Source organism: Aphidius gifuensis, linkage group LG2 (genome assembly GCF_014905175.1).
Source record: "Aphidius gifuensis isolate YNYX2018 linkage group LG2, ASM1490517v1, whole genome shotgun sequence".
In the NCBI taxonomy this organism is placed as follows: domain Eukaryota; kingdom Metazoa; phylum Arthropoda; class Insecta; order Hymenoptera; family Braconidae; genus Aphidius; species Aphidius gifuensis.
This window is the reverse complement of record NC_057789.1, coordinates 4,360,499-4,387,660: the sequence shown is the minus strand read 5'-3', so window position 1 is coordinate 4,387,660 and position 27,162 is coordinate 4,360,499. Positions and strand designations below refer to the sequence as shown.

Sequence of the window (27,162 nt, the reverse complement as noted above, 5' to 3'; positions counted from 1 at the left end):
GTAAATTTTCAAGTTGGTCATTGCTCTCAGGGGGTTGAATGTATATAAGACTAAGACCAGTTCGAACGATGAACTTTGTTCGTGACTGGTCGCAATTTCACCCCTAAATTATGTATATATATATACAGTTGTATTTACGAAGACAAAATTCACCCTCTATGCTGTATATTCACCCTGCCGACGCCTTTTTTTTTTTTTTCCTTTTTTTGCCTTGTTTATATTCCTTGAATCTCTCCAACAGCATCGTCCTGATGTCGTCGTCGTGGTGGTGACACTCAAGTTTCTGAAAGACGAACCCCTAGATGTCATACCACACTTTCAATGACTATCCACTCGTTCAACATATCATCTTGCTTTATCTTCATCATGATCACTGCATGATAACTATATTTATTATGCTGACAGATTCAACGATGATATTTTTCTTTTTTTTACAAATTTTTTTTAACACAAAAATTTCTACGTAAATTTACATTTAATTAAATTTGATTTATAGGGATACAAGATAATTTACTAATCAGTTTATTAATCATAAACGTATATCATTTTTATAAAAATTTAAATTAGTTTCATAATTTAAAGCTAGAAAAAAAATATGACAGTTGGTTCTTGTTTTTTTTTTTTGCTTTTTTCTCATGAAGTAGTAAAAACAAAAAAGTACTACTGGTCATCAATTGGCTAAATCGATTTCAAATGATTTGAAACAAATTTTTTTAGACACAAAAAATATCTTTTTTTATTTTGCCAAGTAATTTCACTTCATATACTTCATTAAAGTATTTTTTTTTCAATTATTTATATTTATTTCTAGTAGAAAAAAAAAAAAAGCACGTTACAAGTCTTTTTATGCTCTTTGAAAATCAATTGAAGAGAACAAGATATTTTTCATTGATTTATTCTAGTTTATCTTTCAAAATTATACAATTTTATTTTTATGAAATGGGCCTCATTATTTTCATGGTTTATGAGATGTATATAATATAATATATACAGTGTAAAGTTTCAACCTCATTCATCCAATTCATTTTACTCATTTCACGTGCAAGAGTCAAGTTTTTATTTTTCTCTTCCTTCTTAACGTTTCTCATTCTGTGTTCCCTGAGGCATCAATTAGACCAGTAGTTGGTACATACACTCGACCAGACGGCTTCTACTTCCAACCAACGATATAAAGTCACGAAATTTCTTGTGGTCACACCACCACGATCAATTGTACACCAGCATATGCTCTTAGATAAGAACAAAAATACTAAAAAAAAGTTTAACAAAAAAAAAAACAAAAATAACAACAATAACATAAATAAAACTTGAATTAAAAAAAAAATAATAATAATAACAACTTACCGGAAGTGACGTATATATACAACTGTCATTTTGGCGTAGGAAGTTGGTTGTGAGTAGTTGCTTCCTTCATCGTGAACGTCAATTATCTTGACACATAATTTTATTTCAACGTTCATCCCCTCAATGCTAGCTGCTGCACATTTTTTTTTTTTTCATTAAAATCTCATCATCATCAGTTAACTATGACAATTATTATTATAATACATTTAAATTAAATTATCGTGATTATAAATAACACAAAAATAAAAAGTCCACTTGACAAATCTTGAGTAGAAAAAATAAAAAAAAAATATAAAAATTGTAAGATGTAAAATAATTACTCTTTGTTATTTTAAATTACATGTTTTTTTGTTTTATTTTTTTGTATCTTTTATGTATACTTTGGAATAATTATGTTATCATTAATTTTATTTTCTTTAATGTTGCTTTTGACTTTGTATTTGTATAACTGGATCTGCATGTGAAATTATATTTGCATCTGATTGATGAAGCTTTCAATAGCACAAACATTTGAAACATTGAAATATTGAGTCTTGGAAACGACATGGAGACCTCACAGAGTCTATACATAAGCAATGACCAATTCAGTAGTTCGACAGGCGCTTAAGCCTGCTGTGTTACTAACGAGCAACTTTTGTTGTATTCCAATTTACAAAAGACCATCATCGATATTCACCAATCACCATCCACTTGCAACTTTAATTGTTTATCTGTATAGTTGATTTATTTTATTTATTTTTATTTGATTAGTCTACATGGTTATACTATCAGCATTGAAAATTGATTAGAAAATTATTTTACTAATATATACAAAAAGAGATGCTGAATATCATGATTATAATGTTTTGTTTTTTTTTTTTTTAAATTTCCGTCGATCAAGAAAGACTAATTGTATGTAAAATAAACCCTTTGGATTTAGCTTGGGTAGAAAATTATACGACAAGATTTAATTAGCAAAGTATTCCTTTCTGTATAATCAAATCAGTTTAAATTGAGTTTATGGTACTGTTAATCTCACTGTAGCTATTTCTGCTGGCTCGTAAATGGTCAAATTTAAAATACACAAGTAAATTATAAATTAAACAAATTTTGTTATATTCAGGTACAGTTTTATTTCTCTTCTGTCATTAAATTGTAAATTATTTAATATTATTTAAACAATTGTTAAATGTTTTTCATGATAATTACACCAAAGAGACTATTATAATTTTTAATTTTTCTATATAGCAAAGCTTGTCTGAGCAACGGCATTGAACGTTTTCATATATCAAAATAATCATGAAATAAATTTTCTCTGTGATATTATTTCAAAAAAATTTGGTAGTTTTTCTATTCTGTGCAAAAAAAAATATTAAACCAAGTCCTGAACTTTAGTTTGAATTTATTATTCTGCCTTGAAAGAGTTCAATCTTTTGGAAAAGTTGATTTTTCATTTTATTCAGTTTGTTTTATTTCTTTCATTTCATTCTATCGGGTTCTTATTGTTCTTAAGATTTGGAACATTCATAAAAATAATAATCAATCATTCTTTTCAATGGTTTTAATAATTTTTTATTAAAATACTTATTTGATAATGCCAAAATATACAAAGATATTATATAGAGTCAGCTGTCTACACAATTTTTCATTATCATAATTCAAAATATAAAGTCGCAGTATTCATAAAATAACCAGTGCAACAGATTGCCAATAAATTTTATGTAACCAAAAAAGCTCTTTATAAATGCACTTTTATGTGCTCAATTATTTACACAGTTTTTCAAAATCATATTGATATGAACCTCCATCTTACATAAATTCACATAAATCATCATATAATATTTCATTTTTTTTTATATTAAAATCAAAATCTCTTAAATCATTTTAACCCATATACTTATATATCGAAAGAAAAAGTAAAAAAAAAAAAAAAACAACTTTTGTTGGTATAAATAAAATATTCTTCGAGTTGACAAATGTTTTTTATGATATTATATTTGCAAGTTGAAGAATAAGATAGCTGATAAATGATTTGTATCATAAATATGATATTGTAAATTCAAAAATTTACAAAAGTAAAAATCTTTTTACTTTGAATTTTAAAAACTCGAATATATTTTGATTTTTAAATAATATCCTAATATTCTCCTAATATAGAAAGGACAAACATCATCGGTCTTCCGGACATTTGATTGGTCATTGTTTTTTTCTCACTCACTATATGTGTGAAGAAATAAATTTGAAAAAAAATTTTTTTTTTTATTTTTTACATTTTTTAAAAAAATTTAAATATTAAGCTAGCACAACTTTCTCAATAATCATCGGATCTCGATGCAATTGGGCTTGAAATTTTGTGCGAATTATGTGTTTTTTATGTGTGAAGAAATAAATTTGGAAGAAAATTTTTTTAAATATTTTCTATATTCTTTTTTAAAATTGACATATTAAGCTAGCACAACTTTCTCAATCATTATCGGATCTCGATGCAATTGGGCTTAAAATTTGGTGCGAATTATGTGTTTTTCATGTGTGAAGAAATAAATTTGAAAAAAAATTTTTTTAAATATTTTTTATATTTTTTTAAAAAATTGACATATTAAGCTAGCACAACTTTTTTAATAATTATCGGATCTCGATGCAATTGGGCTTAAAATTTTGTGCGAATTATGTGTTTTTTATGTGTGAAGAAATAAATTTGAAAGAAAATTTTTTTTTTATTTTTTACATTTTTTTAAAAAATTCAAATATTAAGCTAGCACAACTTTCTCAATAATCATCGGATCTCGATGCAATTGGGCTTGAAATTTTGTGCGAATTATGTGTTTTTCATGTGTGAAGAAATAAATTTGAAAAAAAATTTTTATGTTACAAGGGCAGTGGGAACAATGTGTGAATTTCCAAAGCGCAAGAGGGGTAGTGCGCTTTTTAGAAATTCACACATTATTACCACTGTCCCTAGTAACATAAAATATGGATGCCCAATTGGAGCGCTCACAACTCATTTTGGAAACACTGTAGGCTCGTTGCCCTCCAAATTGTTGAAACACACTCTGAGTGGGCACTTGTAACGAAATATACTATTTTTTTATTTTTTAAATATTTTCTATATTTTTTTAAAAAATTCAAATATTAAGCTAGCACAACTTTTTTAATAATTATCGGATCTCGATGCAATTGGGCTTAAAATTTTGTGCGAATTATGTGTTTTTTATGTGTGAAGAAATAAATTTGAAAAAAAATTTTTTTTAATATTTTTTATATTTTTTTAAAAAATTGACATATTAAGCTAGCACAACTTTTTTAATAATCATTAGATCTTGATGCAATTGGGCTTGAAATTTTGTGCGAATTATGTGTTTTTTTTGTATGAAGAAATAAATTCAAAAGAAATTTTTTTTTTTAATATTTTTTATATTTTTTTTAAAAATTGACATATTAAGCTAGCACAACTTTCTCAATAATCATCGGATCTTAATGCAATTGGGCTTAAAATTTTGTGCGAATTATGTGTTTTTTATGTGTGAAGAAATAATTTAAAAGCAAAATTTTTTAAAATATTTTTTATATTTTTTTTAAAAATTGACATATTAAGGTAGCACAACTTTTTCAGTAAAGATTCAATCTCGATGTTATAAGACTAAAAATTACGTGTGAATTATGTGTGATTTATGTGTAAATAAATAAATTAAAAAATTTTCATTCTTTTTTTATGATAATACTTGTGTTTATAAAATCAATTAACAATGAACCTTTTAGAAGGTATAGATACAGGCGCGCGTAGCGCGCCAATGTGCTCGTAATATACAAAATATGAAAATTTATTATGAATGCATATGAATGCAATCAAGTTTACTTGGATATTATTATGAGTAGCAAAGAGGATAATCAAACATTCGTGATGTAGTTTAATTAGGACTAATCTAAAATGATATTGTACAAATAACATTATACGTAGGTAGACGTAGGAGCGTGTGCATAAAAGCATGAGTTTTGTGATATCTATATACAGAAATATGTATTCTTGATATACCCATACCTATATATCAAAAAGCAAAGTTAACCACCGCAGGTAGTATCAAAATTATAACTATGTTGCATCACTGACACACGATATACATGGTGTTTCATGTCAACCACACCCGTGTGTTATTATATTCGCTACCAATACCTTCCTATTGACACGACGTAAAATCAAGATATGTTTTTAATAAATCAGACTCAACAATCTTCCATGTTACAACATCCATGTATATAATGAAAATATATTTGCAAAATATTTTTAATTATACATTCAATAGCACTATTTTTATATTTTTTGATAAAGTAAAAAAATGATTATTATCTTATCAATTACTATCAAAGAAAATTACACTTTTTCGTAAATTTTTTATATTATATATCCAATAGTTAATTTGTATTTCCGGTAATTTTTCATTGCTACCCACGTTTTGTATTTGAAAAATCAAGTTTATTATAATTTTCAATTGCTAACATTATAACACCATGAGTCAAGGCTAATCTTACAACATTGTATATACATTTTATGATCAATGACCATGTATAAAACGAGCCTACTCAAGCGAATCATCTTTGCACATTAATATATCCAGTAATTCATTTTGTACTAGACATGATACTTTGCAGGTATAATCATACGTAAAAAATAAATAAATAAGTGATAGCACACACACATTTCCGGCAGATTTATATTTCAAAATAAAAAATAAAAATATACATTTATAAATTAAATAATCCATTTTTTTTTTTAAATTGATTTAAATTTTCTATGGAAATAACATAAATTTTCATGTTTTAAATTATTATTTTTTGAGTAATATAAATTTATTTTTAATATTTGACATTTATGAGAGTGTTTTTAAATTAGGAACTTGATGGGATATGAATGTCTCGAGATAACTGAAGTGTTTTATGTTGTATATTACTATCTATTATCCAAAAAAGTCATAAAAACTCATAACATTGTTGTTGTTGTTGTTGAAAAAAAATATGCATGTTCAATAGAAGCATTACAAGAATAAGAAAAAAAAAAAAAAACGAAATTTTATTTAATAGCTTCTTGACTGAATTTCGTTACAAGACTCTCAAAAGACTTGATCTTTTTGTGTCTTTTTTTTTATTTTATATATTTTTATATTTTTTTTCTTTGCACTGTAAACCCTCGCCCATGACCTGGTACTCGCCTCAACCACTGACAAAACCATAATATATATTTCTTGTAAAATGCTTATTGTAAAAGAGAATTGGCTTTTTTATATTTTCTTTTCTCGATATTTTGATTTTACGCCCAATAAAATATTGATGGATAATAATACATCATGTTTTATTCTTCAATCATGGAAATATGTTTTTTAAATATTACATAATTTATTTAAATTTTTATATTAATAATTTAATTATAATAAATTATATGTGAAATAAATGGAAAGTAGATAAATAGCATATAATTGTAATGTTTGAAAGAAAAAAAAAAAAATGCTAGCTGGCAATCTCGGCAACCCACACACAGCATATATCATCATCATCATCATCATTGTGTGTCGGCAAATTTCTAGTGTGCTTTTTTAAACTTGTATGTAAAGTTTTAAATATATATGTACATATATTTGTGTGTACCTACTGTTGGAGTGAGGGCTTCTAAGAAGCTCACAAAATGTCGTCAACGAATAGGTCACCCGGGTATTATTGTCGTTTATTCAAACGAGAGAGTACTCACGGGACAATCGGTACTTCCGGTGTGTTGGACCGTTAGACAATCAGGTCGCGACAGTATTGTCCAATCTAACATACAGCTTTTTTTTTTTATTATTATAACTCTTTTATTTTTATTTTTATTTCTACTGCTATTATATGCTTGCTTATTTTTTTTTTTTCTTTTTGCGCATTTCATTTTTCGATCAATGGGAATGCGATCCATTTATATTTACAGTCATTCAGTAAATTGAGCAAGTTTTTAAAAATATATATCAAGGTAGTTCAATGATCTGTTGTTTCATCTTTTATTGCTTGTTGTTTTACAATTTAATAGCCAGTTGTAAAATTGCACACTAACTATTCTGACAATAGAAAAGAAACAAAAAACAAATAACAATAAAACAAGAGACATAGAAAGAAAAAGAAACGTCAAACTAAATGATAAGGAAGTAACAAATTGTCTAGGTAGATGAGGTCTGGTAACTACTGCATATAACTTGTTTTTTTTATTTTTTTATTTTTTTTTTTTTCAATTCCTCATCATCTTGATAATCTATATCATTGCGTGTTATATTTTTTTCTTTGCAATCAAACGATGATTTTATTTTCATGATAAATCTGTGTATAAATTTATAAAATTTTTTACTTTGAAATAATTCTGGTGCTTTGAGAGAGAGTGCCTTTAACGTCAAGTTTGTTATTTAAAAATTCCACAGATTTACTTGAGAATTTTCACCGGAAATTCCTCTACTCATATTTTTATTTTATCTATAATTTTCTCTCTTGTATATCCTGCATTCATATCATGAAGTCTATCTTCATATATACATACACGTGTTATTCCCTCAGTTTTCATGATATTAATTTTGAAAATATTCTACATAAATTAAATTTATATATTTAAAAAATCCTTGCATGTTTTTATTTTTATTTCTGAATTTATTATAAATAGAAAATATATATTTAATTCTCAGTAAATTTTGTATGAGCTTTTGTCTTAGGATTTTCTGAATATTCATTAAGTTGGCTTAATAATGTTGGCTCGTAAATTCACCAAGAATAATAGAATACTTGAATACTCAAATAATATATAATGTCATGATAGTGCATTAGTCTGGTCATTTTGTTGTTCATATTCAGATTTTATAATGCCATGAGATGCAAAAGCTAATTTATTATAAACAAAAATTAAAAAAGAAAAAAGCAGTTTGATATATTTTTTTTTTTTGATAGTATCATTCAAAAATTGAAATAAACCGTTTCAAATTTTACAAGAATAAATTAAACTACTGTTACTAGTAAAATATGATCCTTGTAAATGACAAGCTATGTTTGAGTATCTGTCAAATAATTTTTCAAAAGATCATCGTCAATAGTTGACACGAAAAATGTGCATCCAACTAAATCTCACTGCTTTATCTTGACGAGTTGATCATAATTTAAATTTACAAAATATAAAATATATTGATCATATATATTATCAACAAACTTGAATATCATGATTGGGTTTGTACTTTGTCTTGGGCCTACATATTGTAAATAATACATCAGCCTCATGGCCACTTGTGCATGAACAAGTGCACCACAAAAGCCTCTACCACCTCGAGTGTTGAGTAAATACTGTTACCAACACTGCATTGTCTGAACAATTTGTTTATCATCTATTTGTAACCTTGATACTCTCAAAATAAAATTATAATATTTTATTTACAATTTTTATTGAACGAAAAAAAGGAAAAAAATAAAATACAATTTTTATATGAGTCAAGTAATTTTTTTTTTTTTTTGAATAAATTGAGTTAAAATTATATGCAACAATATTTATCATATTAAATAATAATATTCCAAGTTTTTTTTAATTTTCATTAAAGTCATTAAAAATTTAACTAGTTTAGTTCAAGAGTTAAGTTTTTAAAATGTTATAAAGTTTTAAATGTTTTCTCAATGAGACTTTTAAAATAAATAAAATTGGATAAATTTAACTACAATGTTTGTTTTTATTTTTAAACAATTGTATTCATTTATTTAAATTTTTTTTTTTATATATATTTTTACTTGAAATTTTTTCGATATTGAATGTTATTTTTTTCTTTTAAACTGTTAATGAAATAATTGCATATTTCAAAAACTTTTTCAATATATATATTTTTAAAATACCATACAATTTATATGATATATAAAAATTAAATTTATTTTCTTTTTTTTTAACTATATTAAAATTGATTGATAAAAATTTAAGCTAAAATTGACTAAAATAATTAAATTGTTTATTAAATTTTATTAATCAATTTAAATGATTGATTGAAAAGACATTGAGCAATAAATTAGATAGTTCATTTATATATACCTTAACGTTCTGTTTAACGGTAAGTTCAACATGAGACGAATAGACATGTGGGCAATCTATACGTCTCGGTTGATCTCGTAGAAACAATGGGACATCGTTCAATTATCTGCACTCGATTTTCATCCCACTCGGATGGTTTTTTCCATATTTTTAACCAAGATTAAAAGCTATTTTTATTTTTTATTTTTTACTGTATAAATATATCACTCTAATATTTATTTTTTCTAATTTCTTCATTAGAAATAGTAAAAATAAAATTAAATAAAAACATCAAGATTAAAAATGCTAACTCTAGTTTTTTTTTTTCATTTTTTCTTTCAGTTTTATAAAAAATTTAGTTTTTTTTTTTGTTTTTGAATGAGATAAAACTACCACACGACATGAACATTATAGTTTTTATATAAATGACTTTTATCATGGGTATTAAACTTTTTGAATTTAGCAAAGACCTTTGGGACATATGAAGCAATTTCACAACCGTCACTTTGGCCTTTAGCTTGCAATCGTTTGAGTTAAGTTGATGTGCAGCAGCAGCAACAAGAGAATTTGAAATACATATATTTATTTCTCAATATAGTAAATCGATAATACATTTCAAAGGAAAATCTTGATGTATATATATATATGTTTCTACAAACGACGACCCTGATCTATGTGCATTGCCAATTTTCAATGATCTCATCTTATCCAATATATAGCGCAAAAGTAGAACATCAAAACTATTATAATTCATGAAAATTATTTCAATGAATCTTTGATACTAAAGATTATTGAAAATGCTATACTATTAAATATCTATTTCAATGATATTCTTATTATACATTTGATTATTCTCAATGAATATTTATTTTGTTTGGATATTTGATATTTTCAATTATAAATTAAGTTTATTCTCAAGGACATCATCATAATGACAGAAAGATGAAAATTCAATTCACATTTGTAAATCAATATAAATGATAATAGCTACATCATTTAATTTATTCCAAGTAATATATATATTTTCTAATTAAATCAAGTGGTTAGTGATGAACAAGTTGGCTCATGTAACGATCCACCAACACGATGACTTAATTTTATAAATTAAAGTGGACGTTGATACTAAACCTTAACTTGTTTTATTATATATATTTTGAACCCTCATCTAATTAGTCATATCTTTTGTAGTCCCATTTGAGACCTTTTTAATCGTGATATATATGAATTCATATTTGAATGAATATGAAATTACACACTCTGAAATATTATATATATTTTCTAAAATTAATTAAACAGTCTTATTTATTATTTTTAATTGAAATTTTTTTTTTTTTTTTTCATTCTATTTTTGGTTTGAAGTATTTGAAAATACCTATGCATAGTTATTTTTTTTTTTTAATATTAAATTTTTTAATTTACATAGCTGATAAAAGTTTGGTGAGGAAATTGAAATTTTGTCGATAACAAAAATCGACATTAGCCTTTGTCAACGTATATTGTTGTCAAAAAAAAAAAAAAGTTATACCCTTCACTCAATTTATAAAATGAAACCACCGAAAATTCAATTTTCAACGAGAAAATATATATATATAAGTCTACATTTATTTTTTATATTAAGGGGAGTTTTATTTTTTATTTTTTTTTTTTTTGACAAAAATATTTCTTTATTCTTGAACATTTTCAATAGATATATAGAAACTTTTATTTTTTCAAGATGGTATGTTCATTGAATTGGAAAACATTTTAAATTCTTGCTGTGAAAAAAAATATAAAAATATAAAAAAAAAACTTACATGGAATACGTGAAAAAAATATTGATCAAATTGTTCAATGATTTTATTTAAAATAGCAATTATTATAATTTTTTTTTTTCTATTATAAAAATGACAAATGTAATCGATTCTTTGGACATTTAATTAATTGATATATAATTTATTATTACAATTATTTTCTCTGTTGTCAATGAAATAAATAAATTTTCATTTTCCAATTGAATTTCATTTTTGTTTTTATTTTTTCTCTATGAAAACGCACAGTAGATATTCTTCAAATTTGTCAGGTACTTAGAGACAGGTTCAAAACTATTTTCAAAAAAATTATCTTTGTAGGCTAAGCATTATTTATTGCCGAACAATAAAAACCCATTTTCAAGTTATTAAATTGTTATTAAATATTTTACAGTCAGTCTCGTAAAACAAATAATATAAAAATTACATTTTTATTATCAATTTATTAATTTTGATTGAATTCATATAACTACTATTAATAAATAACATGGTTATTGTTCATAAGCATGTCAGTTACCAAAATTCATCAATGTTAATTAAATTTAACTATCAACATTTACATTATCATTCCTTTGTAATATAAATCATTATACATAGTTTGAATGATCGGTGGCAAGTTGTAAAGAGAAAATACTCAAAGTAAATTTTCATTGCTCAAAGCTCTTTATATATTGTTAAATTATATTTTATAAAATTAAATGTGAAAACTTTACAAAGACAATTAACCAAACCCTAAAAACTATACAAAGCATCGATGTGATTATGTGAATAATTTTCATTTGACAATTATTTAATAAATTCTGATGGAAGAGAAATTTGAAAAAATATATATTTGGAATAAACATGGTAAAAATGTATTACTCAATTAAATAAGTTAACCTATAGCCTCACAAAGCATCAATCAAAAGTACTCACTTGAAACTCTTCAATCTGTTCTGAAGTGTCTTGTTAACGGGTCTTTGCTTTCTTCCGTCCAGTTTTGACGCGCTATAAAAAACTGAAATATATTACATCAACAAGATCATCTTTATCATCATCATCATCATCAATCACATCAGTACTATCAAATTCACGCTAATAATAATATTAAAATATTCTCAAGTATCATCCGTCTCAATGTCCCTCTAAAAAGTATTTTTTAATTTCCATGAAGACAATCAGAAATAAATGATTAAAGGTCAAATCGGATTTTAATTAATTAAGTCATTCAATGCTTTACGAAATACTCAACAAGGTTATACTATTGTGCTTTGCTATAAAGACATCTGCAACATGAATAACAATACCATTAATTTAATTATCATTGTCTCTTGCATGAGTTATATTTATTAATCAAAATTTAAATATTATAATGATTAAATTTTTCTAATAAAAATTAATGAAATGATGCTTTATAAAATTCATGAAGCTTATCCTCACCAGACTGTGATCCTGTGATCGTTTTTATACTTAGAAAAGTGTTCAAGAGTATAAAAAATATAAAAATAAAATAAGTGGTGCATAGAAAAAAAAAGAAACAATAAAAAAAAATAAAAAAAGTTAGTTGCGTGGGTGATGTCTGACGACAGTCTCACAGTAGCTATAATGAAAAAAAAAAAAATATAATAATCTCAAGGCAACTCACCGTCATCAGCTAAAATTCAAGTTGAAATGTGAAAATTTACACTTTCATAAAGTACCATATAAAATATAAAATCATAAGATTTATATTTTTATACATTTATTAATATAAATGTGAGTAAAAAGAAGAAAAAAAAATTTGTGAAAGTTTTTATGCATAATTGCATTTGATTTTAATTTTTTTTAATATTAAAAAAATTATACGTGTATATATAATTTACTTGAATTATAATTTTTATAAAAAATAATTTTATTTTATGCAAATTTAATTTGAATGATTAGAAATTTTATTGCGTCAATTGAAGCATCATCAAATATTCATTCGAAATATTTGAAATAATTTATGTATAAAATTATATTTTGTTCATTACATTAACAAGCTAAAATCATCAAGTCATTTGTTTATATACTGTAAATTTATATTACAATTTTAATCAATAGCTGTATATTTGTTTGAAAATATATGTACTTAAACTATCACATAGACAGTGGTAATAATTAATATACAGTAATTAAAATTGTGTATTACTACTGGGGAAATTTGATTTGTTGGGTTGAAATTTATTAACAAACATATAGCCTGGTGTATTTATTGATTCTCCGAATAAATGCTGATGGACTGAGTCAAGGGTCATGACTTAATGGGATGAGCCCATATTAATAAAACGTTTACAAAATTAAATTGAAGCACCTGTATGCTGTATTTAATAAAATGATATAAAAATTAAATAAAAAATGATAAATTTATTCTTCAATTAATTGATGTGAAACTGAATAAAAAAATAATTGAAATATTTCACTAAGTGATCATCAACGAGATTAAAAAAAAAAAAACAGATATTTTGATATAATCACCAACATCTTGATTGGATCAAAAAAGGTCAATCTACGCAATTTGATATAAAGTATGACCTTGCCTTTTTTATTTTTCGTAACAAGGTTATATATTTTATCAAAGTGATGCTATTGATTAATGACTTGGAGATAATAATACTACATGATCAATTAAATTGCTTGGTTTCTAAAAAAAAAATACAGTCTAAATTACAAATCTCGTATAATTAAATAAGTATTTTATTTATAAAAAAAAAAGGAATTCATCATGAATCAATTTGAATTTTCGACCATGTTGTATATCAACTTTATCAATTTATTATTATTTATGTACCAATTGATCATACATACTTTTGGACAAGGTTTTCAACTAAACTACTTAACTACCTTACTATTCATTCATCCATCTGTTCTGATTTTACTGACATCATTTGGGAAAATTCAATTGTTATGGTGGTCTTGTACAACATGCTTAATCACGTCCTTTGATCCACTTAATTGAAACTTGTCATACCCAAACAATTGTTGTCCAATCAAAGTCATGTTTTCTCCAACACAAACTTTATTAATAAAAAGTTACTAAATGATAAATAAATTTAATTTTCACATGATTTAATATATATTTTCTTTTACAATAAATTATCATTCAATAGATTAATATTTTTAAATATATCGACAACAAAAATAAAAAAGAGATGAGTCAAATTTATATTACACATCGCAATATCAAAATGATAAAACAAATTTTCACTTTTTTTATATTTATGAAAATAATTTAATAATAAATCATAATTGAAATATCATTTGATTTATCAAAAATAAAACATTAATATTGTGGTTTTATTGTGTGTAAAAGTTGCTTTACTGTATAGCAAAATAAAAAAACGATGTGATGGTAAAGAAAAATCGATATAACATGGTGAATGGTGATGCTAAGCATTTACAAAAAAATCATTAGGGCTGATGAGAGACTTTGACGCACACACAATTTTATCTATATATATTTTTGTAAAAGTTCTGATAAAACAGTGTCAAGACAATATGAAATTTGGCGATATCATGAAGAAACTATAGGACCCACATTTATCTTCATATCACCCTGCAATACTGATTTCTTTTTTTTCTTTTTTCTTTTTTTTTTTCGGGTAATTTACTTTCATCCCTTATCGTGAATCTCTATCGATTTTTACTGATGTCATTTTTATTTTTTTTTATTTTCTTTCTACTACTCACCAAGTCTTGCTTGAAAAAGAAAAATAAAAATAAATAAAAGGGGGATGAACTACAATCTGCTCCTAAAACCTTCATATGTCATTCAACAAACGATGTGTTGAATGATTCCATTCAATTTATTTTTTCTTTTAATCTTCTTTTTTTTTTTTTATTATTACATTGTACATGTCAATGTCGAATATTCTTCTTTCTTTTTCGAAATTGTAACAGATTTATTTACATGAATATTTATAATCAAACTAATATTAAATTAATTTTATATATTTGTTGAAACTTTTATTTATTTTGAATAAAGCTTGGGTAAATATAAAACTAATATATAACATTGTCATATATATTTTCGTTTGATGAAAAATATAAAATAATTGCAAATATGATTTTTTTTTAAATTCTGAATATAAAATTTGTATGGTTATTCAAATACTGTGCAATTTAAAATTATTCTTTTACTTTGATTCTCTATTAATATTGAATATTAATGTTAAATAAAATTTATTTAGAAAAATAAATATTTAAAAAAAAAAAAAAATTCCAGGTAGTATTGCAGTCTCAGGTTTGCATATATATTTTCAATAGATATAATAAAATTAAAAAATATATTTAAAAGAAAATTTAAATAGCTTCTCAGAGAACAAAAAATTCTAGAATAGCAAGAATCAGTATGAAAATAATTTTATCCCAAGAAACAGAAATTGAATTACACTCACCCTATATTTATTTGAAAATAATAAATTAAAAAAAGAATTTTATTACAATTATTAATAATCATTTTTATGATATTAATAATAATATTTATTACACATATTGATATATAAAATGTAATTAAAAAAAATAAACAAATTTATTAATAAACAGCAAATAAACATTGTCAAGTTTTCATAACCTTTCAATATGTTAATACATATTTGAAAATTGCAGGTTGAGCATGTAGACAATGCGACGATGTTATAAACATTAAATCCATTTATATATATTCACACGGGTGCATTGGAAAATTCCCTCGGGTTATTATTACGTCATGTGGCTTTAAACTCACTGTATGACCATAACGAAAACTCATCGGAAAATTTATTAAACAATATATAAAACCCAGTAACTAACAAGAATATAATGTTTCTATAAACTTTCATATTATTCAATAAATTATGATTTTTAAAAAAATAAAAAAACATTATTCATTTTTATTGGCTTATTGTTATTGATGATATTAATAAATTATTCAATTATTATTATTTTTTTTAAATATATTTTACTTATTACTTTTTTTTTATTTTAATGATCAGTGAAAGCTGAAAATATAAAATTGCGACTTTGTAAAGAAAAATCATTAAAAAAACAGTGTCATAAAAATCACCAAGTTTTTGCACTTTTTATGGCAAATAAAAGTCCAAGAATTGTGTTTTTTATTTTTTATTTTTTTATATACTTTATCTACCTGGCAACAAAATATATATTTTAATATTATTTTTATTTTTTTTTTTTATTGCATTTGGGTTTTCTGGTTAATTATCTTTTGCATTGAAAGCAATGGAAAAGTGTGAAATATAAACTAAAAGGAAATTGATGTTGAAGGAAAAGAAGATTAAGCCTTTTTAAAAAAAAATAGAAATAAAAAAGTTGGTCCTGATGGAGAAAGTGGCTATTGAGATCCAAATGATGTTTACGAGTTCATGGAGTAAATACACGAAAAAAAAAAGAACCAACTAAATAAATAAAAAAAAAAAATCTAAAAGCTTAGACGATACGGATATTGAACTTGTGAGTGCCTAGTACTTGTCCCTTTTCACTGAATTACTTTTTTTTTTTTTCTTTTTTAACCCACATACTGACACATTTTTTTTCATTTAATTTTTTTTTTCTGCGATGAATACTGCCAAAGATTTTCCAGTAAGATCAAATTTTGCAACAATTTCCTGGAGAATAAATAAATACTGTTCTAGTTATTATTATTTTTTTATATTTTTTTTTCAATAGTCGATCACACTCAAAGTTTTTTTTATCTTTAATTTGGTATGACGAGTGAATATCATGGTCGAAATATCTGAAATTTTTCACAGTCAAATTATTTAGAATTAAATTATATCCTAGTAAGTAATTTCTCAAAATATTGAAAACATCATGCAGCTTGTATTTGTATATAAAAAACATATTTGAAATAAAAGCTAATATAATTATAAAAATAATCCAAACATAGTAAAAAATAAACAAAATCTAATATTAAATATACAGTACATTTTTTTTTTGTTTTATTATTTACAAAATGGAAAATATATATAGATAAATAATAATTGGTTAGTAGCAAATATCAAGCTAGCTTGTGGTTAAGTGAGTCTAGACATTGTTTTATGGTGCATATATTCGTGGGTTCAAATCTTGATTGTAGCGAGACCGACTATGAAACGATTGCCCAATAAAATATTAGCTAATATCCTAATACTTCGCAATGAACTTCTTGTATTTGTACACTGGTCATCGAATTCGAGTTAGTGCAGAACTTAGTGGATCAGGTCTGTGGAACAAATATCTCCTTGCAAAGAACGAGTAAGGATAGCCTCCTTCCTGGTTCTATGCTCGGAAATATTTGTCTCAAAAGCCAAAATATCCTTTTGCAATTCCAAATTTAATAATTTTAATTTGTTATTTCGATATTAATAACAGTTTTGTTGTCAAGTATTCCCCCAAATAGTAGTCTAAAAAATAAAACAAACATAGCAACACATTTAATCATAATGACACAATGACTATCATCAAATGTCAAAAAAATTATGATAAATAAATCAATATTTCATTTGATAATTTATTTATTTTTTAAAATTTCTTTTTATCATATATCTTGGATAAATTGTAAATTAATTTATTTAAAAATTAAATAATTAGTCATCGTATTGTAATGACTAAATGTTGATATTATTTTTCATTTAATTTTTTTAATATTTATCTTTCCAATATTTGATTTATCTTTCATTTGATTTATTTATTCCATTTCCCACCTAGGTCTTCTAATACCAAATTAAATGAGATTTTCTTTTGTGTATAAACGTTTTGTATCTCTACATCAAACGATAATTACTAACTTAACTTTTTCTCTTTTAATCAATTTTTTTTTTATCAATTTTCAAAGTTTAATTACAATTTTAAATGGACACTCATGGCTTGATTAAATATACAAAATATACAACTATTCACCTGTAATTTACTCTTAATTTTAAACAACTTTTAATAGTCATAAAAATAATATATTAATATAAAATGAAGCTATGAAATATCAATAATTACATTCATCACTAATAATTAGAAAAATAAAAAAAATTATTTATTTTAAAATTTTAACAATTTCATTGAGATTAATTTCATTTATTTTTACATTTTCCATCATTATTTATAATTATTATTATTTTTAATAGACCCGTATAAATGACGTAGTCAAAAGTTACGCGGGTCGACGCGTATTGAATTTTATTTTTCCCATGTATCATCATATATAAAATTTGAATAAATACAAATGCACCTGTGCATATACTTTTGACCGCGGGGTAAATGAATTTACTGTGAGTTCGAATAAAGCTGAACGAGAGAAAATTAATATAGAATATATAAACCAATAATATACACCTGTAAATTTTTTTTTTTTTTATAAAAAATAAATAATAAATAATAATAAAACAAGAGTCGAGTTGGGACAAATGCGGTGATGATTGATGAAGAGACTATATAGTAAATTAGGTGACTCAACGTGAATGACATAACAAACTTAAATTGACGTTTCTAGTATAACGCGATTCGGTTTCTAACTCGTTGAATTCAGTTGTGAATTTTTTTTTTTTTTTTTTTATTCAATAAACTCGGGGGTCGTAAAATTGAGTTATCTGGACTGGGGAAAACTACGTTAAATCTAACGAAATTTAATTTTTAATCTTGATCAATTTGATCATTGAATTTTGATGATTAAAATTGAATAAATTGATGAAATAAAATTTAAATTATATTTATTAATTTATATTAAATTCTTTTTTAAAAGAAAAAAAATATTGTTTAGTTAAATTAAAAAATTTAAAGAGGGTTGTGTTATGATTTTCATGAAAAATTTATGATCTTCCTTTGCGGGTGGTTAATCCGGAGATGAAATAAAATGTATGAGATGAAATAAAGGGTCTTTATGGTGGGCGGTTGTAAGATTGTCTTAGTAACTTCCTTCTCAGAGGCCAAAAAATACAAACGGAAGTTAATCTATAGACATCAAGAGGATGTTACAATTATTGCTGACCGCAGCTCGTTAACACATTTCTTTTTTTCTCTTTTACTAATTCCGGTAACTATTTTTATTTCCTGTCAAGTTGACATGTCATTTGTAAAATCCGTCATCTCTAAATAATATTAAAATTAATTTTAAAAATATATTTTTTATTTTCTTTATATTAAAACGAAAATACAATTTTATTTTATTAAAAAATTTAATAATATTTTTTTCAATTTCAAAGATGAAATAGTATAAAAATAACTTTAAAGTCGATTTTTGTTTTTACATATTGAACTTTGTTCTTGTCATTGACAATGAAGTCAATTGGAAAATTAAAAAATAATTATTTCATTATATTTTATTTTATTATTATTACTATTTTTAGTGAATGTGAAAAAGCAAAAAAAAAAGAGAATATTGATTAAACACTTCAAGTATTGGATGACGTGAAAATAAAAAAAAAATAAAATTGAGTCAACATCGAGGCTTGTATTTATTTTTATTTTATTTTTATTTATTTATCCCAATGACACCCACTAAAAAAATAAAAATATAACTACATTTATTTATACCCAGAAATAGATAAAAATATAGAGAGTCAATATCAAAAAATCTTTCGATGAATTCTGACACTGATAGAAGTAAAAAAAAAATACATAGTGAATATGAAAAAAATTCATTTTACAAGTATGACAGGTTGATGCACACGTTAATTAGACGTTGTATCAAATTAGGTCAAACACGCGTTGATGTTTAATATTTTCCTGACTCAAACTTTTGCCTGAATGCTTCATTAACCAATAATACTTTTTTAACATATATGAATTCCTGTAAAAACTTTATTTTATTTCCGCAGTTTATTTTTTTTTTTTATGAATAAATGATTTAATAATAATTTTAAAATAATTTGTAATTTGTTTTTAAATGTATTAATTATTACAAAACAATTTAAAAGTTTTAAAATATTTTTATTAGCTAAATTATTGAATTATCAGAATTTTTTAAATTAAAATTTCAAATGATGTATTTTATTTAATTAAAAATTTTAAAATATTTATTTGATGTTATACGCATGTATTAATATTAAATTTAAAAAATAATTTATCTTGAATTGGATAACTGCTTTTAAGTATTTTATAAATCCTGATATATCTCATGTGAAAATCGAGTCTCTGTCATCAAAATTGAAATGCATATACAAAATATCTTGGGGTCTTGTAAAACGATAATCTTTACAAAATTTTCAAGGGAAAAAAAACGATCATCTCACCGAGAGGGTGAATAAGAAAAGTAGAAAAAAAAAAGCTCGAAATAAAAATGTAAATGAAAGAAAAATAAATAAATAAAAAAAAAAACATCTTTTCTTCGTTAATCATGAAAGTTGTTACCAACTTAAAGTGGAGGATAAAACGAATAAAAAAAAAACATAAATAAATTAACAAAATTTTCACATAGTGCTTTGAAAAATGAAAATAAATTATAAAAAAAAATTAAAAAAAAAAACATTCCAAAAGGCAAAGAAAAAAAAAAAAATTAAGGAAAAATAATTTTCGTAATTATAGCAAGTTTTTTAAAACTTGATGTAGTTGAAAATATATTGACACTTGAAAATATAAATATGAAATTATTAAAAATTGTCAATAATATAAAATTTATAATTTATGTATATAAAATTTTAAAAATTATAATTGATAGTAATGTATTTTACTTGTTTGTATAATAAAATATATTTTCCAAAGTTGTGAAATATACGTTATCTTAACGGATGACTGGATTTTGTCTGCTGAAGCGTAAAAAATATTGTGCTTGTACAAGCGATCAACTTTTGCTTCAAGATATATTCTCAAATGGTTTATTCCAATTTCTCTCGTACAAAATTAACTCAATCTATATACATATTTTGTATATCAAAATAATTATTGTCTTAGTTTTAGCGTTGATTCAAGAGCTGCTTACTCAGTTGCTTATCAACGAGATTATTAATACAATAATGTATATATATTTACACACAATAGAATTCAAGATAATTAAATTTATTCAATTGTTAATAAAATTAAATTTTACAAACTAAATACTTTGATTTAAATTAAAATTAATGATAATTTTTTTTTCTATTGAATAATTGAGATACAAATTTTAATTTTATGAATTTATTTTTTTTACAGAATGGACCATGTAGATGCTAATTTACGATTGATGTTAGAAAAATTAAAATGGCCAATGAGATGTGACGGCCTATCATCAAAATTATCAATAAATTTATTTTTAATAAATTTGATTAACAGTGATAAGCATTATTTAACATTGGCATTTAAATTATTTGATGGCCAGTTGGCAGTCAATACAGCGATGCGACGATGAGCCCCGTGTGTGCTGAGGGTGAGTTAAAAAAAAAAATATCTAATCAAATATAAAAGCTTGAAATTTATTAAACTATACATATAATCACTATATTGATTAAATAATTTTATCAGTGTATATTTATACTTTTATTTTTGTTTGTTTTTTTGTAAAGCCAAAATAAGGCTGGCCATGGACCTTGAAGAAACAAGAAACGGCAACATCGAAACCGACGAGGATTACACAAATATCCACTTCATCGTCGGCGATCGAAGGGAAATTGCAAGCTTTCGACCTGATCAAGTTACCAATAAAGAGCTTAAGGGTAAGTTTTATATTTTATCCATAATATATTTTTCATTATAAAAATATAATTTCTTTTATTTTTTAATATTGAAACAAACGAAATTTCTAAGGCATCAATAACTCTCGTCACGTTGTGTTTTTCCAGTCCTTTTTTTTTATTTGTTCTTTTTTTTTAAAAAAAAAGATTCAGAAAAAATACACATCTTTAGATATTTTATATGACCTTTATTATTTATGAGAGACTCTAACTTGACATTATTTCCCACGCATTTATTTATTATCTCTGACCTTGAAATAAATTTTCCGAGGTCATTCATTCACAATGTGTACATCATGACTAATATTTATATACAATTTTTTTTTAACTTGTACCCAGGCAATCCATCAAATCTTTTTGAATTTTATTTTCCTTCAAATTTGAACTATAATGTATTAGTATTTTTAAAATTAATTAATATTTTTTTATTATTATCTTATGGATAACTAAATTAACCGGAAAATTATGTAGACAGATTTTCCAGTAATGAAATATCGTTGCAATATATTCTCGATATAACATCTCCCTGTACAAAATTGTTTATTAAAAATAATTACACACTTATGAAATTGCCAAGACGTGATTTTATATTTTCAAGAATATCTCAAAAAAATAAAAATGTAACAATCAATTTATTCTCAAGTCATCTAGCATCTCCAATAGCTTCTTCTTAATAAGTAATAATACTCTCTCATATACATTATTATGTCATAATAGAAAATTAAAATAAAAAAAAAAAATAATAATTCTTCCAGTATATAGCAACACTTTTACTTTATTCACAAAGACGGTAAATAATTTACTTTTTTTTTTTTCTATAAAAAAAATTTAAATTGCTTTACTCGATAAAAAAAAAAATTCGATTTAATATTAAACCTACTTTATTATTATGATTACTATTACCACTATTATTATGATTATTTTAACTTAGTTTTTTCTTATTGCTTTTACGGAAATTCTCAAGAGAATTTTCCGGAATTACGATGAAATGAAAAGGAGAAATCCGTGTCGACCGTGACCTATTTTCAATTGAAAATTTATCAAATTGAGATAGTAAAAAATGATTATAATAAAAGTGTGAAAAAGTTGAAAAAATGTGGTAAATGATATCCTGGAGTAATGATTATCACACTATCTTGAATCAAAGTATTTTTGCAGATTCTGTATATTATTTTTTTAAAGATGATTATTTAAAAAAATAAAATTAAAAAAATATAATCGACGTTAAAGAAAACATAGTAATAATAAAAATATTTTTAAAAGTTGGGCTTTCATCTTGGCAACTCTAGTGACCTGATTATTATCACACAGAGAATAATTCAACTGTGTATATAATCCTCATAATTTGGTGTCAAAAGCAACAGAAGAAAAAAAGTTTGTTAAAAAAAAAAAAAAGATGAAAGAAGATTTTTTTCTTGACCTTTTTCACGGCCACTCTAATTTTTCATGAAAAAAGCAGAAGTTCTTTTTTATTTTTTTAAAAACTTTATGTGAGTATGATGAATAGCTGTGAGAGATAAAATAGTCATCTGTAAAAAAATAAAATATGAGTCGACTTAATTAATGTGAAATTAATTGGTGATATGGAATAAAATTTAATAGAGTATGAACATGAATTTGCATGAAGGGTAGAATATGAAGGACAAGGGATGATATGTAACTAGAGGTTTTATAATTTCCGTTATGATTGAAATTCTGGACAATCATTCAAACCACATTTTCATCATAAACCATTATTATAATTGAAACTTCATATAGATAAATATTATTAATAATATATTACAACAATTTACTTGGTCAATATTATTTTTATAAATAATTTTGGATCAATTAAATACTTACCCTTGTATTTTTCTTTAACCAGTTGAATAATTTTAAAAAACTATATAAAATAAATATTGGGATTGTAAAAAAAAATAAAACAATGTCTTTAAACTTTTGGCTAAAATGAATTCGCAACTATAAACTAAACTTTTTGGTATTATAATACTAAACCGGAATAAAGCTCTTTAAAAATGTTTATTTTTTTTTCTCTTATTACTCATAGAACTGCAATAACATCACAAGCGAAAGAAAAAAAAAAAAATTAAAACATTATCAGCTCAGTGAGCAGTAAAATAATGAAACACAATTCCTGTCGAAATTGTACTTGTATTGTAAATAAATCCGAGGCTAACAATAAAAAAAAATATATTAATAAGAGAAAATAAATGTACGAGCATTTTAAAAACGAAAAATAGAAACATTTGCAACAAATTAAATATTAATTAAAGTCTGATTATTGTTCTGACTAATTTCCATGAATTTTTGGATTATAAAAAAATTTAGAAAATTTATTTCATTAGAAAAATGATTAAGGAAAAATATTAAAGCTTCTAATAATTTTTGCATTGTCATTTTTGAGCTTTATCATATTTAATTTACAACATCAAAAAACTTAATTTTCTTTTTTCTTTTTTTATAATTTTAAAGTAAAATATATTAAATCTTTTTCTCAATTTTTTTTTTCCTCTCAAATAGAACTCTTTATACATCTTAATATTCCACTAATCCTTCAAAGCAACAAAGCAAAAAAAAACGTTGATAACTGAAAAATGAAAAAAAAAATACAGGAAATTGAGTAGAGCCATCAATGTACTCTCGATAATCCCAAATTGATGAAAAAAAAAAAAATAAATAAAACCATCCCCTTTTGCCTATTTGAAAAATAAAATCCCACATTACTTTTTTTTTTTCCTTTTTTTTTTTCGGCATATTTTGCTATATTTTGTTTTATTTTCTAGTTGATTTTTTTTCTTTTGTCCTGGCGGAAATTGTTTTTTAACGAAATCATGGCTGATAAAAATAATGAGTTCGTGAGCTCTTTCACTTTATTTTATTTTTATTTATTTATTTAATTTTTTTTTTACATGTGTATTAGTTAATGCAGTGTATTTACTGAGTAAAGAGTAGCATGGCGATGCCATAACATTAAGGCTCCAATGATATTGGCCTCAACAAAATAATGAATAAATTGATCCAAGTATTGTCCATCGTATTCACATTGTCATTATTCTATTATATTCAATGAAAATAACCGGACAAAATATATACTGAATCATTTGCTTCAGTTCATCCTCGAAATAAATTTCAACTAAAAACTGGGTCTCTTTATTATAAATTAAACATTAAATAAAACATGTATAAATTATGTATAAAAATATCAAATTAAATATCATGAATAATTAAAATTCATTAATTAATTTTAATATTTTAAAAATACCAAGAGTTTATTTATAATATTTTATTTTAAAATAGAAATTTGAATTGTTTTATTTTACAAGTAAAGAGGGATTATGTGCACTTTATCTGAATTAAAATTATTTTTTCATTTTTCGAGAAAACAATAATTAAAAAATATTAAATTATAAATATAAAAATTCTAATGATATAACAAAAGAAGATTATTTATAAAACAATTTATGATTATTGTTTGTTTAAATGGATTAACATAAAATTAAAATTATACTAAAAAGAAATTAATTTAATAAAAAAAAATAATCATAAAAGTTTAATAGTTATTTCAAAGTTACACAATATAATTACAGACAAATAGTGTCGATATTGTATTTGATCAAAACACCTCGACATTCAGTTGCCGCCAAGTGTAGCATAAGAACATCGTAAACATGCCCATGGCATCGGGTGTGGCATAGAAACAATTACAATGTTTACTCAAACAAACACTCATCAAAATGACATTTTTAGATACCTACAAATTGCGTGTAAAAACATCATTTATTTTTTTAACAAATTTAACAATATTATTTCCTCAATGTCATCTATTTTCATAGATAAATAAATACATTTAATCATTAAAAATTCATTAGAAAAATAATTAATTATTATATTTATTTAATTAAAATAATAAAAATTAATATACTTATTCATTTTCATAATACGTATATTAATTTTTTTATAGTAAATAAAATTTTTAAGTTATAAAATTTCATAGAACGTGAATGTCGTTTGGACAGGGTATTGCATATAAATTGCTGTTTAAATACCAACCAGAATTTAACTACTTTTTTGTCGTGATTTCTACATAAATATAGAAAAAAGAACAATTAAATATTAATGTTGTACAAGTTGATTTAAAATTAACAAGTAATTATTATTTTTTACATGAAAAAATTATCATTTTTTTTTGCAAATAAAGTACAAGTATTTATTGGAAAATTTTTTTTTAATTTTTATTTTATTAAGAGACAAAGGTGTCATGTAAACAGCAGGTATATAAATATTTTTTTATTTACATTTTCTATATGAGTAATAAAATTGAACATGAAAAAAAAAAAACTAGTACTAATTTTAATAAAAATAATTAATGTTATTTAAATTTATATAAGAAATAATTGAAAAGGAAAAAAAATAAGGATGTAAATGAAAAAAAGTAATTTTATGATAATTAATAATAAAAATTAAATGACAGATAAAAACATATGATATTTAGACATTAATGTGATCATTACAATTTAATAGATAATTATTATTTTTGATGAGGATCATCACAGCAAGATTCGATATCGATTAACTAGAAAATAAAAAAATTTATGTTCACTGTGCAAATATTGATTTTCTTCATGGCCTCACCTACTTCGGTTTTATTTTTTATTATTTTTTTCCTTTACTATTTTATAACTGTACGTGTGTCAATAATAAAACTATAAAAATTCAAGATTAAGTTTTAATTTTTATTATTTATTTATCAATTAATTAATTAATTGATTTGTTTCTTTCGATTATTTTTTTACAAATTTATTATTTTTTTTAATATAAAAAAGAAAAAAAAATACTATAGAAATATTTACTTTTCAATTTTATAAATTAAAGTGAAGAAAGAATTTTGTCACATGAAAAATATGATGTATGGATTTATTATTTGTAATTTTTTTTTTTTTTTTTCAATGATTATTTAGATTTGTTGCTAAACTTTTTGATTATAAACAAATGAGATCAAAGTTATTATTCAATTTACCAAAGTTTTGTATAGGCAAGGTGATTCATCTTTTCGAGTTAGATTGATTGCTCTTGGTCTCACTTAAACCACTAAACCCTTTTTTTTTTTTTTCTTTTTTTATATTAGCAAAAAGTTTTGAAAAACCGATCAAGTACTGTTGAGGAAAAAATAAAAAAAAAACTACCCTAAAAAAATAAAACAAACTCAATCATTAATCTCAAATTAAGTATAAAAATTTTTCACAATTTTCATTTTTTGTTTGCAGTGTGAGAGTTTTTTCTTAACATTATAAATTTAAGCTTGATGTAGTTATTCACAAATTTAGTAGAAACTAACATATATCTCAATGTTTCATTCAGCATTAAATGGATCAAAAAAAATTATATTCAAATTAAATGCGACATTTAG

At 23.5% G+C, this 27,162-nt stretch overlaps 1 protein-coding gene across 5 annotated transcripts in view; it reads left to right on the top strand.

Moving 5' to 3' along the window:
- LOC122848492 overlaps nucleotides 1-27,162 on the top strand; it is a 63,172-nt gene that overhangs the window by 20,154 nt on the left and 15,856 nt on the right. For all 5 annotated transcript variants that reach the window (XM_044146584.1, XM_044146581.1, XM_044146580.1 and 2 more), the window contains exons 4-5: nucleotides 21,238-21,451; nucleotides 21,588-21,737. In XM_044146584.1, coding sequence (XP_044002519.1) covers nucleotides 21,430-21,451; nucleotides 21,588-21,737 — 172 coding nt within the window. In that variant the 5' untranslated portion in view covers nucleotides 21,238-21,429. The remainder of the gene's footprint in view (nucleotides 1-21,237; nucleotides 21,452-21,587; nucleotides 21,738-27,162) is intronic.